The sequence below is a fragment of the Plutella xylostella genome, chromosome 8, assembly GCF_932276165.1.
Source record: "Plutella xylostella chromosome 8, ilPluXylo3.1, whole genome shotgun sequence".
Lineage (NCBI taxonomy): Eukaryota > Metazoa > Arthropoda > Insecta > Lepidoptera > Plutellidae > Plutella > Plutella xylostella.
Genome location: NC_063988.1, coordinates 242629 through 258921, shown reverse-complemented (window position 1 = coordinate 258921; position 16293 = coordinate 242629). Strand labels below are relative to the sequence as shown.

The window sequence follows — 16293 nt, the reverse complement described above, 5'->3', positions numbered from 1 at the left end:
AATGTAAAATTTAGTGGACACATTAAAAGCAGCATGCGAACAATACCTTAAATATGAATCACAGATTGAGCGGCGGCAGGAATCCGGGAGGCCTCGCCGCGACCACCCTGCGCCCCGCACTCACTGCGCCGAACACTCACTGCAGCTGACACCACACTTAGGAGGTACCTAATTGGGAAGAGATTTAATTATTTTCACACTTGTCAATACATGAAGATGCAATAGATGTAGGTACATTCATGCCATGATTTCTGTCCTGCTTAGATGCATATTGTACTTACTTTGATTCTGCACAGTAGAGCCGGCTGTGAGTGCGCGCGAGTGTGGCGCGACCCTCGCCGTTACTGGCACAAGGGCGGTTTGTCGCCACACAAGGGACCGGTCATTGCCAGATACGAATTTAATGAAAAAACACAACACAACCTACATCAACTACATTCATTCCCTCTTATCGGGAGTTATGTAGATGTCAAGGGACCGATTCGATAGGCTGCACTTGTCGATCGTAATTAAGATACGTGAGTATTCGTACAGGGTAAATTAATTTGTGTTGACTGATTTATATCAAAGCGCTCATGTAGCTTTCGTGTTATCGGCCTGGTTTGCGGCGTGATATACGCTGAGATCTCAATCTTTGTTAAATTAATTTACAGTGTTAATTACTTCATTTAGTTACGCATTGGCCGAACTCAGGTGCGGCTCAGTGGTGGAGGGTTAGAGCAAAAGGACCTGATACCACAATAAGGGAATGGAATCCTTGCGTTACTGAACACCTATGTATCCGTATTACCATGTCTTTAGACGGAAATTAGCCCGATGATATTGAACCTGCGATAGGGGATGGCAATTAGGTATTTAGGGACCCTACCTTACATACACTAAGTAGTTAGGTATTTTTGCTGCAATCAAGTACTGGTGACCATGCAGGCAGCGTGGAGTGATTGATGATGGCGGCGCGGCATCAGGGTGATCATCCGCTAACTGCGCTTTAATTACTTAATGCTTGTCTCATGCCGACTGCCCCTCGCGTGATTGCAGACATATTTATCTTAATAAACTGCATGTGCCATAACTGCATTTATCTTCTTGTTCCATGAGCACTTATGTTATATGACGTATCTGTGCCAATGTTGGGCATTTACGTATTCATAGCCATATCTATACAATCATCTTTCCTGCCATTTAGAGACGTATATGGCAACGAGCTATGCTTCCTGAATCTTGTGTCCCGAAGTCGCGATATCGCGGCTAACGACAACAAATTTCTATTTCGTCTGATTTGAAGAGATTCAAGCGGCTATACTTAATTTACTTAAGTTACCTACAGCAAACGAGATAACCACCGAGGTTGTAGCTGAGGAGGCAGTGGGCTATGAATGCAATCCTTCGATCATGATCGAAGATGCAAACATCTAAGCAACTTATGCATACCTATAGGTATGTTATGTAGGTTGTCCCATACATATAAAAAAGTTTGACTATGCCTTTCACTTTATACTGTCCCTAAAAGGGAGTTTCCAGTGTACTCTATACCATACATACTGTATGTTGTACCTAAAGCTACATTAAGCGGGGTGGTGTGATGCTCATGTCACAGCCAGTGGGTACATGTCACGGTTGGCGGGTGCGATGTGCCGGCTCGCCTTCACATCGCGCTCGGGTGTCGCCCGGTGCCGAGACTAGTCCAAAGAACCTCAATTCTGGAAGTCTATACACTTCTTTCTTCTTATTGTTGCCTGATGATCTTAACAAGACTTAGTCCTTCAACTTTCATAATCTAATCAGTTGGAATTTGAATGTATTTGAAAGGGGTAAGTAATACGAGGTATAAAAACGAATGGTATAACATTCACAAGGTATACGCCCATATGATATAAATTTATTAAGTATAACGATCACTGTGCATAACAAACGAAAGGCATAATTACTAAATACATAATTTCGTAAAGAATAACGTTCAAAAAGTATAATTTCAATTGATATAACGATTAAAATGCATAACGTTTATAACATATATTCTACAACGGACATAATTATCATAATGTATAATGCACAAAAAGTATATAATATTGTATTGTATCGTATTTTCATTATTATTGATGTTATGTGGGGGGAACGCTCCGCTCCGCTTCGCTGCGCTCCGCTTTGGTTTCGACGAACATGTGCACCTAACACGCTCCTCCTCGCTTTGCTCGTCGTCGCACCTATCTTTAGGTTTTGGTACTAGGGGTTTTGGCATTATTATTATTATTGACGCTATGTGGGGAGACGCTCCGCTCCGCTTCGCTGCGCTCCGCTTTGGTTTCGACGAACATGTGCACCTAACACGCTCCTCCTCGCTTTGCTCGTCGTCGCACCTATCTTTAGGTTTTGGTGCTAGGGGGTTTGACGGTGTTTGGTAATTAAACACAGATTATGTTATTGTATGTTAGTATGTTTTATGAACTTTATACTAAATGATAGTATATATTTTAAACGATATACGTAATGTATGTTATACGAATTGATATTAGTCCTCGTAAGTATTATATATTTTGATATTATATAAAATGTACGTTATACCAATTGAATCTTATACCTTATGAAAATATAGATTTTGTTGTTATACGTAACGTTCATTATATGTTGTGAACGTTATTAATGTGAAATTATACATTTCGTTTTTATACGTCTCAATACGCACCCATTTGAAAGATAGCGATAGATTTCCCTCCATGCAGGACATTCGGCATTACCTAAAGCATCAGCAAAAAGGAAACGCACGCAGGCATGTGATGTTATTATACTACAACACTTGTACATTGCAGGTATTCCTTCTAGGGCGCTTCTAGTTACCGCATTCGCAACCAAAATGGTAACTACAGTGATAATGTCGCTGATTTTCACTTCAGCCGACTCACACGCACGTAGGACGAAGAGCAGACAGAGCTCACGTCACTCATTACAGTCTGACAACGATAACTTTGCAACCAGTAAAATATGGGAGTTTTAAAACTAATAACATGAATGAAGAAGAATAAGACGTACGACGACAGTGAGAGAGTAGCAGAACTTACTAAGATCAATAGTTGTCGTACTTAATAATATTTTTTTTGGTGTTGCCTCTTGTTTCAGTTGCAAGGTTACCGTTGTCGGACTCTAGCCACGACATTACGACAAATAACAGAAAGCAAGTGCTTTGTACTGTCATATCAACTAGCGTGTCTAGCTACGTTCGTTGGCTAATTTGTGCCTAATGTGTCTGAATAAGGCTCTCGGACCGGCCGCAGTGGTCACCGCCATATCTGGCGCGTCACGGCGCGGCCAGATGCGGCACAGATGGCGACCTGTTGCCTCATCATGAGGAGTAGATGTGTGAAAGTGGTCATGTGCAATCAGTGGAACTAATTCTAGCTGGCTTGTCAGTTAGTATCAAACTAAAAAGCATAAGGATCCTTCTTAAAGGAGGGTTGGGGACAGAGGTGTCTCAGAAATCTTAGTTTACAAAGTTCGTTATTTGAACTGAATGGACTAATGTCCTCTGATGAATAACAGTACTCATAACATGTACGATTAGACTTCACGAAAAGAGTATTTGGTTTAAAATGTATGATGACTTGACTCAGAAATAACTTGGTTAATAGTGGATTCGTTTTTTAGTTAGACTTGGTCTAACAGTGAATATGATAATGAAGCTGACTATACGTTATTTATAGATCACACTCATCATGACCTATGACTAATTAGTTTCGGTTTATATTTTAGGAAAAAGTTCTGACGAAATACCTAAGATATTGGTACCTAGTTCACATAAGATTTAAACATGCCCTCCAATAGGAACCGTGTTATCGATACCGTAACTGACGAATGTAAATACAAATTTTGGTTACATATTGGTAAATTAAATATTGGTTTTTTATCGCCACACGTGTTGGCACAAGGTCAAGACTCCAGCCACGGAACGCGACTGATAATTTGAGACGGAAGTACATGAGCCCGGATAGCTCAGTCGGTAGAGCATTGGACTTTTAATCCAAGGGTCCAGGGTTCAAGTCCCTGTTCGGGCGGCGCTCATTTTGTTTCAGAATGTTTTTAAGTTTAGAATCATCATAAGTGTCGGAGTAAATTACTCTTGCCCTGATAAAAATTAAGGAAATATTGTTTAAGTACCTATATGAGTTTAATTAAGGAGGTTATGAAGTCTGTTTTAAAATATAACATCTCTATTCGATAATCGTGGCTCGGTTTGTATCATTTTGCGAAAAAAAATGTAAGGCCACTATTATAAGTTAGGTTACTTATTACTATCATAAAAACAATGCTATAAATATATCAATATATTTAATATCTTAACAAATATTTAAATTTACTACTAAATACCTCTACTTATACAACTAACAAATGGAAGTTCATTTTACTCGTTGGAAGACCACTTATAGTAAGGCACATGATAATATTTAACTATAATAATATATTTACATATAACTAAACTAATCTAGAGATCTGAAGATGAGACACAAAGACAACGATGAATGAGGAACTGAGGTGTCCACATTCGTTACTCAATAGATTCAATCAGATTAGATTAGACAATTCAATCGTCTCTATGCCATCTTCAGAATTAATCTATCTAAATACAACTACATAATAATAATAATATCAACAGTATAATTTAAAATTAGTACTGGCAAGACATACTCGTGGTTAGCTGGGGATTACTCCACGAACATCACACCTTCCCTTTTGGCACAAATGTGGGCTATCCCCAGCAACCTTCACTATATTAACATAACCTTTGTGACACAACAAGAGATACTATTAATTAATTACTCTAAAATAACTGTATAAAGTAAACAATAAATATAATACTTGTTTAAACAGTTGTATAATACATTCGGTACTCAGTCTGTTATATACAAAACTCTAGCTACCTTTATAAATGTCATTTTGAATCGAGATCTTACGTGGATTATTAATATTATGCATAGCGCATGTAGTAGGTCTATGGCATATTGGCATAGCGCCTCATAAAGCACTGTCACATACGCTCCACTGTCAAAGGATGGAAAGCGACCAATATTGGAGTCACGTATTCTATATTTATATGAATACTTGAATAAGTTTATTTTATTGTTTTCAATACAAATTACATAAACAATGAAAAAGGACAAGTCTAACAAAGCCTCAATGAACAAATTAAAATATAACTACGCGACGGAGGGGTCAATTCTGCAATTTACTAAAATATATTTGGTAGACGATGCTGAATTGGCCCCTTCAATACATAATAATATATTATAAACTAAATATGTACCACTAAGTACTATAGTAAATAATTTGTCATGCTTTACCCATACAGTTTAACTCTTATAATTATCACGTAATTTATAAATAATAATTAGGAAGACGCTATAATCAACTTTTGTGATATTTGATTGCAGATTTAAGGAAGACTCGGCGTTCTACGACTCCTTCATATCACCGTATCAATATAATTACTCTACGAACATTTCGTTCCCGTTCATACAAGTATATAATGCATATAAATGCAGATACTACTGACCCAGTCTTTGTTAAGGAATGTACCAAGTACATAATAATTACTCACTAATACCGTTATCATGTAAAAAACTTGCTTTTCGATATAAGCAAAAATGCACTATTCGAGTCATTTAAATCTTTATACTTTCGAGATTAATAATGAGCTCTATGGTGTAAAGAAATACAATCCTTTTGTATTTCTGATTTACCCTCACGTTGTTTAGGGGCAATAATAATAAATGTAAATATTGATCTGCAATGTCAATGAAAATAGCTGTCCGCAAGATGGAGTTGATATCGCAACTAATCTCTGGCGCGGGAGTGATACATTTAGTATGAGTTTGCTTTAAGCTAACGCTAGCTCCGATAGATGGCGCTATTCTATAGCAAATTATTAAATCTAGATCAATAAAATTTTGAAACCGCAAATCGCAGACCTCGATTAGCTTTTATAAGTGACGCCACTAACCTTTTGAACAAACTGATTTGTATTGATGTTTTGAGACGTCCGTAAAGCTTGCTACTGGTTCTTTAACCAAAATAGGATACAGTTTAATTGTGTCTCATTTCCCGGCGTTATTTATTTATTTCATTACAAGTGGCTTATAGGGTAAATTAAGATACGTCTAAATAAGGCGGGCCGAACGGTTCTTCAAACGCGTCTTCACAATATATCAACAACATATTCGTACTAACAGTTCCCATTGGTCTCCAACAGGCTCCTCAGCGCATCTATCGTAGTAGCCAGATGGGCGGCGGGGCGTCGCGGCGGTTCATAGTGCTGTGCTTATAGGGTAAATTAAGGTACGTCCAATTAAAGCGGGCAACCGCAAGGTCTTTACAATTGATCAAGAACATATCCGTACTAACAGTTCCCATTGGTCTCCAACAGGCTCCTCAGCGCATCTATCGTGGTCGCAAGATGGGTATCCGTACTAACAGTTCCCATTACTCTCCAACAGGCTTCTCAGTGCATCTATGGTAGTAGCCAGGTGTGCTGCGGGGCGTCGCGGCGGCTCGGTGCTGTGCTTATAGGTTAAATTAAGGTACGTCTAATTAGAGCGGGCAACCAACCGCATCTTTACAATTGATCAAGAGCATATCCGTACTAACAGTTCCCATTGGTCTCCAACAGGCTCCTCAGCGCATCTATAGTAGTAGCCAGATGGGGGGCGGGGCGTCGCGGCGGCTCGTAGTGCTGTGCTTATAGGGTAAATTAAGGCACGTCTAATTAGAGCGGGCAACCGCAAGGTCTTTACAATTTATCAAGAACATATCCGTAGTATCCGTACTAACAGTTCCCATTGGTCTCCAACAAACTCCTCAGCGCATCAATCGTGGTCGCAAGATGGGTATCCATACTAACAGTTCCCATTAGTCTCCAGCAGGCTCCTCAGCGCATCAATCGTCGTGGCTAGATGTGTTGCGGGGCGTCGCGGCGGCTCGTAATGCTGGCGACAGGCGGGCGGCGGCGGCGCGCGCCACGACACCACGTGTTCCCGGCCGGTGGTCTGCGAGCGAGTCACCGTGAAGAGGAGGCGGGCCTCCCATGCGCGCCGGAGCAGGGAGAGGACCTGGGGGTGGAGATGGGTTATATGTGGGATATGGATGGTTTAAACATGGATGTAGGTCCAGAAGCATTTATATATTACCAAGCTGGTGAATATTAATTTCAGGACTGCAAAAAATTAGGAGAGCGCCAGTGTGTTATTATTATGAGGACGCCAAATATAGCCCCTCCTCTATAACTGTAAACTGCAAGAAAGAATGTCTGTAAACCTTAGAGCTAGGCCTTTGTTCGTACAGGAAACCGTTTACAGACATTCTTTCTTGCAGTTTACAGTTATAGAGATGCGGTTGCCCGCTAGAGCTTAGAGTCTAAGCTCTAGCACTCGGGGATAATTATCAAAGAGAAAACGCTCCAGCAGTTTCTAAGCCTATTCGACACAAATAAACATTAAAATCTTTCTTGCTTAGTATTATTATTACTAGCGTAGACAGTCCAGTAATAAACGGGTAGTAATAAAACGAGTGACTGTAAATTACAGTTCTAAGTGTCAAAATTAATTAATTTGGGTTATAGAATTACTAAGTGAGCGACTGACTGTGAGTGACGAGAAATCAACAGAACAGCAACTTACAAACATTAATTTGAGTTACTTAAAATACAAAATGAGCAGCTTCATAATATTTGAGCGACCTAATATTTGTTTGAGTGTCAACGTTACGTCCTGCATTTTTTTCAATATTTGGCAAATGTATTTTTTATACTGAGCGGCATTTTATCTTAAATGAAGTGTTTCGAATACAATAACCACTTTGAAAAATACACTAATGAGCAGAGTATAATGAGCTCACATTTAAAAAATAAAAATAATATGACATAACTATTTGAAGAAACACTATTCTATTAGTTGAGAAATTTTAGTATTGAAATATAAGGGTAATTAAATAAAACAATGTACTCCGTAAAAATAAAGTAATATGCATGCATTTATTTCAATCAAATGAACAAAAAATAAAATAAGACGCCTCAGTCAACTAAAAAAAAACTTCTTATTAATACTAAGGCCGAGTTTTTTGATCCATGGTCAAGTGACTTGACTAATGGTTAAAGATGACCACGCATCAAAAAACTCGGCCTAAGAAACATTGATAGGTATGAGGAGCCAGAGTATGAGAGAGGTTCCAGTGGCGGTGTTGTTAGTTTGAGCCGAAATGCTAGCTCCAAAACGTGTTTGCATACATATCTATTGAAAAATTCGGGACAGTCGCACGATAATTTTTGGCAGTCCAAACGCGCATTTAAAAATCTGTAGTTTTCATTAAAAAGCGTATCAAAATAAAAAACATAAGCCCTCAAACAGAATATCAGTAACCAATAATCATTAATAAAGCAGCATACAAAACTTTGCTCAAAGTGAACTTTTTAGTAGTTCGCTAAGTATAACCTCACTTAGAAAAATCGAATCTATCTTAATATTGAAGTTGCCCTCTCTGTATTTCCAGTCGCTCACTTAGTAATGAAGTCACTCGGATAATTTTTTTATATCTGAAATGGATTTATCACAATCCACTTTTTGTAAGCTCGTTCTGGATTTTATTATAAACCAATATTCGTCGTCAGTTTAGTTAATTTTTCGCTTACTCAAATTCATACCGCTCAAGTTATTAAAACAGTATGTCATCATCAGTCGCAAAGTTTTTTTTTTGTTCGCTCATTTTATAATTCCCCGTAATAAACTAGGGGTCTATTATTCTCACCTGTGAGTGTCTGGGGAAGCCCACGGCTAGCACAGACAGTCCAGTAGTTCGGTTCCCCAAAATTGATAATGCGCATAGAAATCTTCGTCATTGTTCGGTAACGGTCGTATTCCCGAGCGTTAGCAAACTATATGTATTTAGAGTGGTTAAGTGCATTTTCTTCATGCAATTTTAGTAGAATTGTGTATTTGGTGCTAAAAGATATATTGATTTATCAATAACGAAATCTGATTCGATAATTCATAATATTGTCATAATTTAAAATTTACTTCGAAAATGTTACAGCACTTTCCAAGTGCTGAAGCTGATTTGTAAAGATGGATGAATCTCAGTTCAAAAGTATTTACAGCACTGATCATTTCACATTAATATTAAAATTACAAACTTGGTCTTTTGGGTGTGGCTTTATTTACATAGTGAAGTCTATCAATGTGACATTATATTTTATTCTTTAATTTGTTTCATAATAAGGCGTCATCAAAAATAATTTTATTAAAGTTTCAATGAAATTCACATTTGAAAACAAAACCAAAAACGATGTGTAATAACAGCTCTATACATATAATTCCAAAGAACTGAAGGACCTTTGACTGATTGGTGACAGCCGCCGACAGCCCGAATTGTTTTCGATTATGTGACACATGATATTGACTCCTATTTCTTTCGAATAAGGTGCAAAATCCAAGTGCATTGTTTAAGGCTCTTACGATTCAATGATTCGGGTGTTTCCGGGAATACGACAGTTTGCGAAGATTTGCATGTGCATTATTAATATGGGAGAACTGTACATGTGTTGTGTACCCCCTCACCTGTCGCCCCTGCGGCGTGTCTGGCAGCAGCGAGTGTCTCGGGAAGCCCACGGCGTAGTACGGAGCCCCCGGCGCCGGGTGCCGCGCGCCTTGCACGCCCGACTGGAAACTGACACATACATGTGCACGTTAGTTATGTATAGTTATAGTAAAAAAAACTCTAACGTCTACTTAGGAAACTGGATGCTGTCGACAGAATATTATTAGTAAATTGACAAAAAATAGCAGCGGCATAAAAAATGAGATCGAACTCGCTTTTCTGGCCAAGTGTGACTAAGTTGACAGTAACTTTTATAGCGTCTTGTCGAGCGTCACGCGCAATAGCTGCAGGAGAGTAAGAATTCACATGCAAGACATAGTTTATACCAGCAGCAGTGGAAATATGCCCTAGCTATGAGAGTCATAAGACGTAAAATTTGGCATATGTTGAGCCCTATGACTTTTCATTGACAGATCTTTATTCCTGGTAAATAAAATTGGTTTACGTTTTAAAACTATAAATTTTTTAATAAAATTTTGCTATATTTTACAAAGTAGCGAGTTACTATTATCTTCTTCACTGCAACTTACTTGTAAGTGACGAGTATGTGATGATGGTGCGGCGGCTGCACCGGCAGCGCGCCCGGCTGCAGCGCCCAGGCCATGCTGCCGGCCGGCTGCTCGCCCCCCGCGCCCCCCGCCGCCCCCGCCGGCGCCGGGGAGGGGGGCGAAGGGGCCGCGGGGGGAGGGGACGAGCGGTACACGCGCCCGCAGACTAGGCACTCGATGCGGAGCGGCTCCTGGTGATGGTAGGAAGGTTTTAGAAAATATAATTATGCCAATGAATGGAAAAAATAGGGAATAAATGCAATTTTAGGGACCTATAGTACCTATCAATAAAGAAAGCTGTAACATGTTTCAACCATTTTAATGTATGAATTACTTATATGTACCTTGTTTCACGGGGAAAGACATCTGATACAAACAAAAACTACCCTTATTCGAATGTAATAAGGGTCTTGTAAGATGACTTTCCCCGTGAAACAAGGTATAGACCATTCGATTTAACATGAAAAATACCGCTAATTTAGGCAAATATGTCGATGCCACTAACCTGGTTAGCCCTCTGTTGCTGCAACAGCCTATTCAAACAATGCAGATGCAGCGTGTGCGTGCATCTTAGCGCGACGGCGGGGGGCGGCGCGGGGGCGGGGCCGGGGGGCGCGGGGGGCGCGAGGGGGGCCAGGCACGCGGGGCACAGCGCGCCCCACTGCACGCAGGAGACGGAACGGACGAAGACGGAGAGGGAGGCTGAGGCCGAGTCGATACCTGGGGGAGATGTTTTCATGTTAGATAGGATCAGAATTGGTAAAAGTAACAGAGTAAAAAATCAATGCCCAACAACACCACTTTCAAATTGCTTCAGGATCATGTTCTTCAACATCGGACTGCCGCAGGAGTCTAATGGTAATGAATCAATAGCACATTCCTTCGAAACTTAATGCGTAGGTATGTAACTTCACCATGCTGTGATATCGCGAACGTTTCGGATTCCTGAATCAATCCAATGAACAATCATATCCAACCACATTTATTGTACTACTAGTACGTACACTACTACTACTACTAGTATGTACGTGCGAGTACTACGTAACTACGTATACGTTAGTTGAAACGTCTTCTGGCCCGTTGAACCGACTACCTTAGATCCGCAACTGCCCGTAGCATCTAGCTAGACTCTGAAGGAAAAAGACCGACTGCTGTGGCGCTCCTTGGCCGACGCCTATATCCAGCAGTAGATGACGCCGGCTGGTGATGATGAAGGGACTCACCGACGATGGCCCCGTCCTCGTCGCCGGGCTGGTCCTCGTCGCGGCACTCGAACACGTCGTCCGACCCCGCGCTGCAGTTCAGGAGAGACCCCACTGATGCCGTCTGTAGGGGGCGAGAGTTATGGTTAAATACTGTACTAACGATACGCAAACGTCTTTTAATTGGATAACAAAATGGAAGTAGCAATTAGCTTTGTAGCATCAAATCTGTCATATACACACAAAATTAAATTATTCCACTGCCACTGGATAGGTACATAGTAAACATAGTAAACTATGTACCTATCCAGTGGCAGTGTAAAGAGTTACAGAATTTGAACCCTTTACGTAAATACATTTATTTCACTTATCTATGGGGGCAGAAATCACAATACCTCGTCAGCGACTACGACGTCATCCTTACTGACGCACACTCCCGTCAGATCATACGTGAACTCTCTCAGCTGGTTGTTCATGAACCGGCACGTCACCTTCAACTCGTCCAACCCACTCGAGATCGAGCGAATGTCTCGGACCAACTCCGATACTTCCTCCGTCAGCGAGTTGAATCGATTCAGAATCTCATCGACAGATATCTCTAGCTTCGGAGGCAGCGAGACCTGACTCTGACTGCATAGATTACATTTCCAAGTGACTTTCTTAGGTTTCCGTGCGCTTGGCTCTTTGATGCTGATGGCTTTGGACTCGTATTTCTTGTGACAACGACACTTGGAGCCCTCCCCGCACTCCAGACACTTCATTTTTATTGCCCAGTATATTCTTTACTGATAATATAATTATTGGGCGAGCTATTGACACGTTTACGACTATCGAAATACAATAAATAAGTGAATGTAATATTTGGGTGCTTAAACTTATATTTTATAGATGTTTTGGATGTTTAGATTTGTTTATTCTAAAACTTTTGCTGTATTTTAACAGGCATTGTTCTAACTATTAACAATAGGTTTTAATAACAAAGGGCATTTGCCTCTTGTATTTATGAACACTATCGGATAATAGCATTCTATTTTTTCGCATGATGTTGAGGTGTTGAGTATGTTGAAATGTTGGAGAGCTTAGCTCGCTGGCAAATGTATAGGCTGTTGCAAAATTGGTATACTAAGCCGAAAAAAGGTTGCTCGGGGGTCATCCCATGCACAACCTTTTGAGTCAGTATACCACTTTTGCAACACCCTGTAGTATACTAGTACACGGCATAGACTTACCCCCTTATTCATAGAAAAGTTACACAACGTTTTAACTAATAAACTGTTTTGTCCCTCTCCGACAACGAACAATTTGTTCTATGACAGAGAGGGACAAAACAGTTTATTAGTTAAAACGTATTGTAACTTTTCTATGAATAAGGGGGTTAGTATATACTGGCGTAGTATATACTAAGTGTATGGTACACGGCTAGTCACCTGGTCAGTGTGGGTGCTCTCGTGGCTCAGGTAGGTGGAGACCGTGTCGACGCTGTGGCGGCGCGCGCGCGGCTCGTCCGACAGCTCGTCGCCCGACGCGCCGTCCGACACGCCCGAGCTCGCCGACGCCTTCGTGTGGTCTGGGGAGGGGGGGTAGTTGGATAAATGTGATTTCGGTTCTTCTTCTTCTTCTTCAAGTGCCTCTCCACTACTGGAGGTTGGCAAATATTATTATTTTCATATATCATCAGGATGTACGCTTATTAATCAAATCGCGCGTCCTGAAGACTACTTACTGAATATGTTCAAGTTGTGAAGTATCTGTCTAGCGAGCCCGGGCTTCCTGTCCTTGGGAGACTCGCTGCGATGCGTGTTGTTACTCCTCACTGTAGCAGCCGGGGCCGACTGCACCGAGTGCCCAGATTGTTGAGAATGTACAGAGTGACCAGACTGCATAGAGTGTGCAGAGTGGATGGAATGGCCAGATTGTATCGAGTGTCCCGATTGAATGGAGTGAGCCGATTGTATGGAATGTCCAGATTGCACAGAACGGACAGATTGGATAGAGTGCACACTGGAGCCGGTGTGCTGTTGTGGAATGTGGACGCGACGAGCTGTAGAAAAGAATAATTGACATGAATTTTATTTGCAATAGTTGAATGTAGTAAAAATGGGGAGAAAAACTAAAAGCTAATTACAGATGGCGCCTTAGGCGACAATTTGTTGGTTCAGTCGCAATTTTTTTTTCCCCAACAATGTACTTGGTCAGAACAAGAAAGACACACTCGCTGGTGCTCTCAAAGTTTCACTTGGTTTTTTTCCCCATAAAAAACAGTGTAAGTATGGTCTGCAAATCTATCCATACCTTCAACATGCTCCTGCGGCCTCCGCACGGGCGGCGGCGGCGCGGCCGACCGGGCCAGCGGGTAGGGCGGCTGCGGCGCGCGCCTCAGCAGCCGCACCGCGCCGCCGCGCCGCGCCGTCATGTGCTGCAGCGACGCCGACCACCCCTCGAAGGAAACTGCGTCGCTGCCGATCGACCATGCTTCTTCTAGGTGGCACTGGATCTGAGGGGGGAGGTGTGATAACAAAATAGTACTTGGAGTCAAGCATTCAAAATTTTTTGATAATGGGAAAGTAACTCTGTAGCTCTTTGTGAATTAACCAATGAACCAATATTGATCTAATTGGTTGATGGAGTGTTAGACAAGAGATTGACTAGACATAAGGCTACTTTTTCTTACACAAATCCTATGGGAAAACTGGAGAATCAAACTAATAGAACAATTTAGAAAATTTACCATTACATGGACATACCATACATTATCAATATTATTGTACCAAAGCTACCTTCTTTGTGAGTTATAACGTTTAGCTCTAATTTCGCCAAAGTTGGTTAGATACACAAGTTAGATATGTAGTAGCCAGGGAATGATCAATTCATCAATTATAGTTACACACACAATTTTGTTTTTGTGGCTCTCTGACTGTGTGTGACTAACACACATCATCTCCATATTAAATTCTTAACCAATGTGTCAAAAGTCAACCAATAATCCCTGGTTATGCTCTAACCCACTATGGCGAGATTGGCACTAACGGAGTTGTCAGTCTCTATAGTGTAGTGTTTAATATCCAAGTGCTTACCTCCATGGAGAGTGGTTCATAGTGCAGGTCGGCCCGCCTCGGGGGCGGCGCGACGGCGCTCCACGCCCAGCCCGCGCCGCGCCCCGCCGCCGACTGCACGCTGTAGCACGCGCGCCGCACCGCGCACTCCGACTCACCCTCGCCACCGTCTAGATAATACATGTGTGGAAGTTAGATGGAATAGATGGTGAGACGGAAGAGCTGTTAGGGGTAATATAATACACAGTTCCAATAACTATTCTTACTAGTTTTAATCTAATCAAGCTGGCTAATACTTTCATCATGGTGACAAACCATACCCTAGTCTAGTCTAGCTCTAGTGTATGTCGCCAGCTCATTAGAAAGAAGAGAGAAGAAGATTTCTCAGCCAGCACTGGCTTGTAGTATGCTATATCTGTGGTAAATAACAATCCATGCAATGGAACAATGAGAATTGAATTGACAGAATGTTTTACACAAGCATGTTTGTCAGCCTGACCAAATGTTGTATTATATGATTGTAGAAATGAGATCTAAATCCAATTAATAAAAGTTTGGTCATTGTAGTTACTAAATAATTGCAAGCAAACTTTACTGTAGAAGTGCTTAACAATCATAGGACTATCAATGTAAAATTCTGACATCATCATTGACCCATCACGTTCCCACTGCTGGGGCACGGGTCTCCTTCCAATGAAGGAAGGGTTTAGGCCTAGTCCACCACGCTGGCCAAGTGTGGGTTGGTGGACCCCAACACAAGCAAGCTTGTGCTGAGAGAGTTGTCCGGTAAGTGGGCAACCCAATGGTCAGATGTTTTCAAGCTGCCCGAAGGCCTCTGACTAGGCTTAACGACTGCTGCCGAAGCAGCAACCGGGACCCACGGCTTAACGTGCCGTCCGAAGCACAGAAACGTCCAGAAAAGAACCACTTGAAATCGGTCACCCATCCAATGGCTGACCGTGCCAGATTTAGCTTAACCTCAGTGATCAGTTACGATCACAGAGATCCGCTCGACTACGGACGCTTCTAACATGTTCTGACATGATTCTAGGGAATAGTCATTTTCTAGCAGATTTGGAGACAAATAATCACACATTTGTCTCAAAATTTACATTTCAGATCTCAAGAGCTGCGGAAAAGTGTAGAAACAAACCTGGATTGTCGGAGGACTGTGTGAGTGTCCGCAGGTTGACGTAGTGTCCGCGCAGCGCGGGCTCGGCGTCCGCCAGCACCACGCGGGTCAGCTTCTTGGCGTGCGCGCGTTCTAGCGTGCGGGACACGCCCGGCGAGTGCGGCAGCCACTGCCCCCCGCACTGCCACTCCCACACCACCACGCAGTGCACGGACGACATCGCTGCCCAACTCTATACTGTCACCTGTAAGTAACACAAGCAAGGATAGTGAATCACATGAACTGCCACTGCTACATAATGGTCAGAAACAAGTGACTTAATGATAGCATTGTGTCCATGTTTACTTTAGAATTGGAGTCGTGTTCGACTGTTTACATCCGCTAATAACAGCAAACATGACCTTATTTAGCTAATGATGGATATAGTAAGACTAAAGACAGTGTAACTAATAACTATTTACTTACATGTTTAAACGATGATAACAACTCAAAACCAGTAGTTCACACATATTCTCTTGTATGAATTTCATCCTTCTTCTAGTAGGGTTTCAACTTGCAGGCTGCATGTTTTACTTTAGCAACTACTACATTCAATCTAATTCAGTAATAATTAATAAATAAAGCTAGAAAACTTTACTTTAAATAAAATAAACCACTTGTTGAAAATAATTAGCATTTGTAAAAAAAAACAGAGCAAACTTTACCACAGACTTAAAATGAAAATC

At 41.4% G+C, this 16293-nt stretch overlaps 1 protein-coding gene and 1 non-coding gene across 2 annotated transcripts; one reads left to right on the top strand and one right to left on the bottom strand.

Moving 5' to 3' along the window:
* Positions 1–3973: 3973 nt before the first annotated feature.
* On the top strand, positions 3974–4046 carry Trnak-uuu. Its single transcript has one exon. It is a non-coding gene; the product is annotated as a tRNA-Lys (tRNA).
* A 2762-nt stretch (positions 4047–6808) lies between these two features.
* Positions 6809–16267, bottom strand: LOC105388383 (protein deltex). The gene is made up of 11 exons (XM_048622768.1): positions 16034–16267; positions 15590–15812; positions 14458–14606; positions 13676–13877; positions 13107–13424; positions 12811–12950; positions 11405–11507; positions 10687–10901; positions 10164–10372; positions 9594–9702; positions 6809–7094 (listed from the first exon to the last, which is right to left on the bottom strand). Exons 2-11 carry the CDS (start codon positions 15786–15788, stop codon positions 6882–6884), a joined length of 1857 nt encoding a protein of 618 aa, XP_048478725.1. The 5' UTR covers positions 15789–15812; positions 16034–16267; the 3' UTR covers positions 6809–6881.
* Positions 16268–16293: the final 26 nt, after the last annotated feature.

Coding starts and splice junctions, on each gene's coding strand:
- LOC105388383 (XM_048622768.1), bottom strand. CDS start 15,788: ATGTCGTCCGTGCACTGCGTGGTGGTGTGGGAGTGGCAGTGCGGGGGG. Junction 12,951..13,106: donor TCACAACTTGAACATATTCA/GTAAGTAGTCTT, acceptor CCCCCTCCCCAG/ACCACACGAAGGCGTCGGCG. Junction 9,703..10,163: donor CACATACTCGTCACTTACAA/GTAAGTTGCAGT, acceptor TGTATGTGTCAG/TTTCCAGTCGGGCGTGCAAG.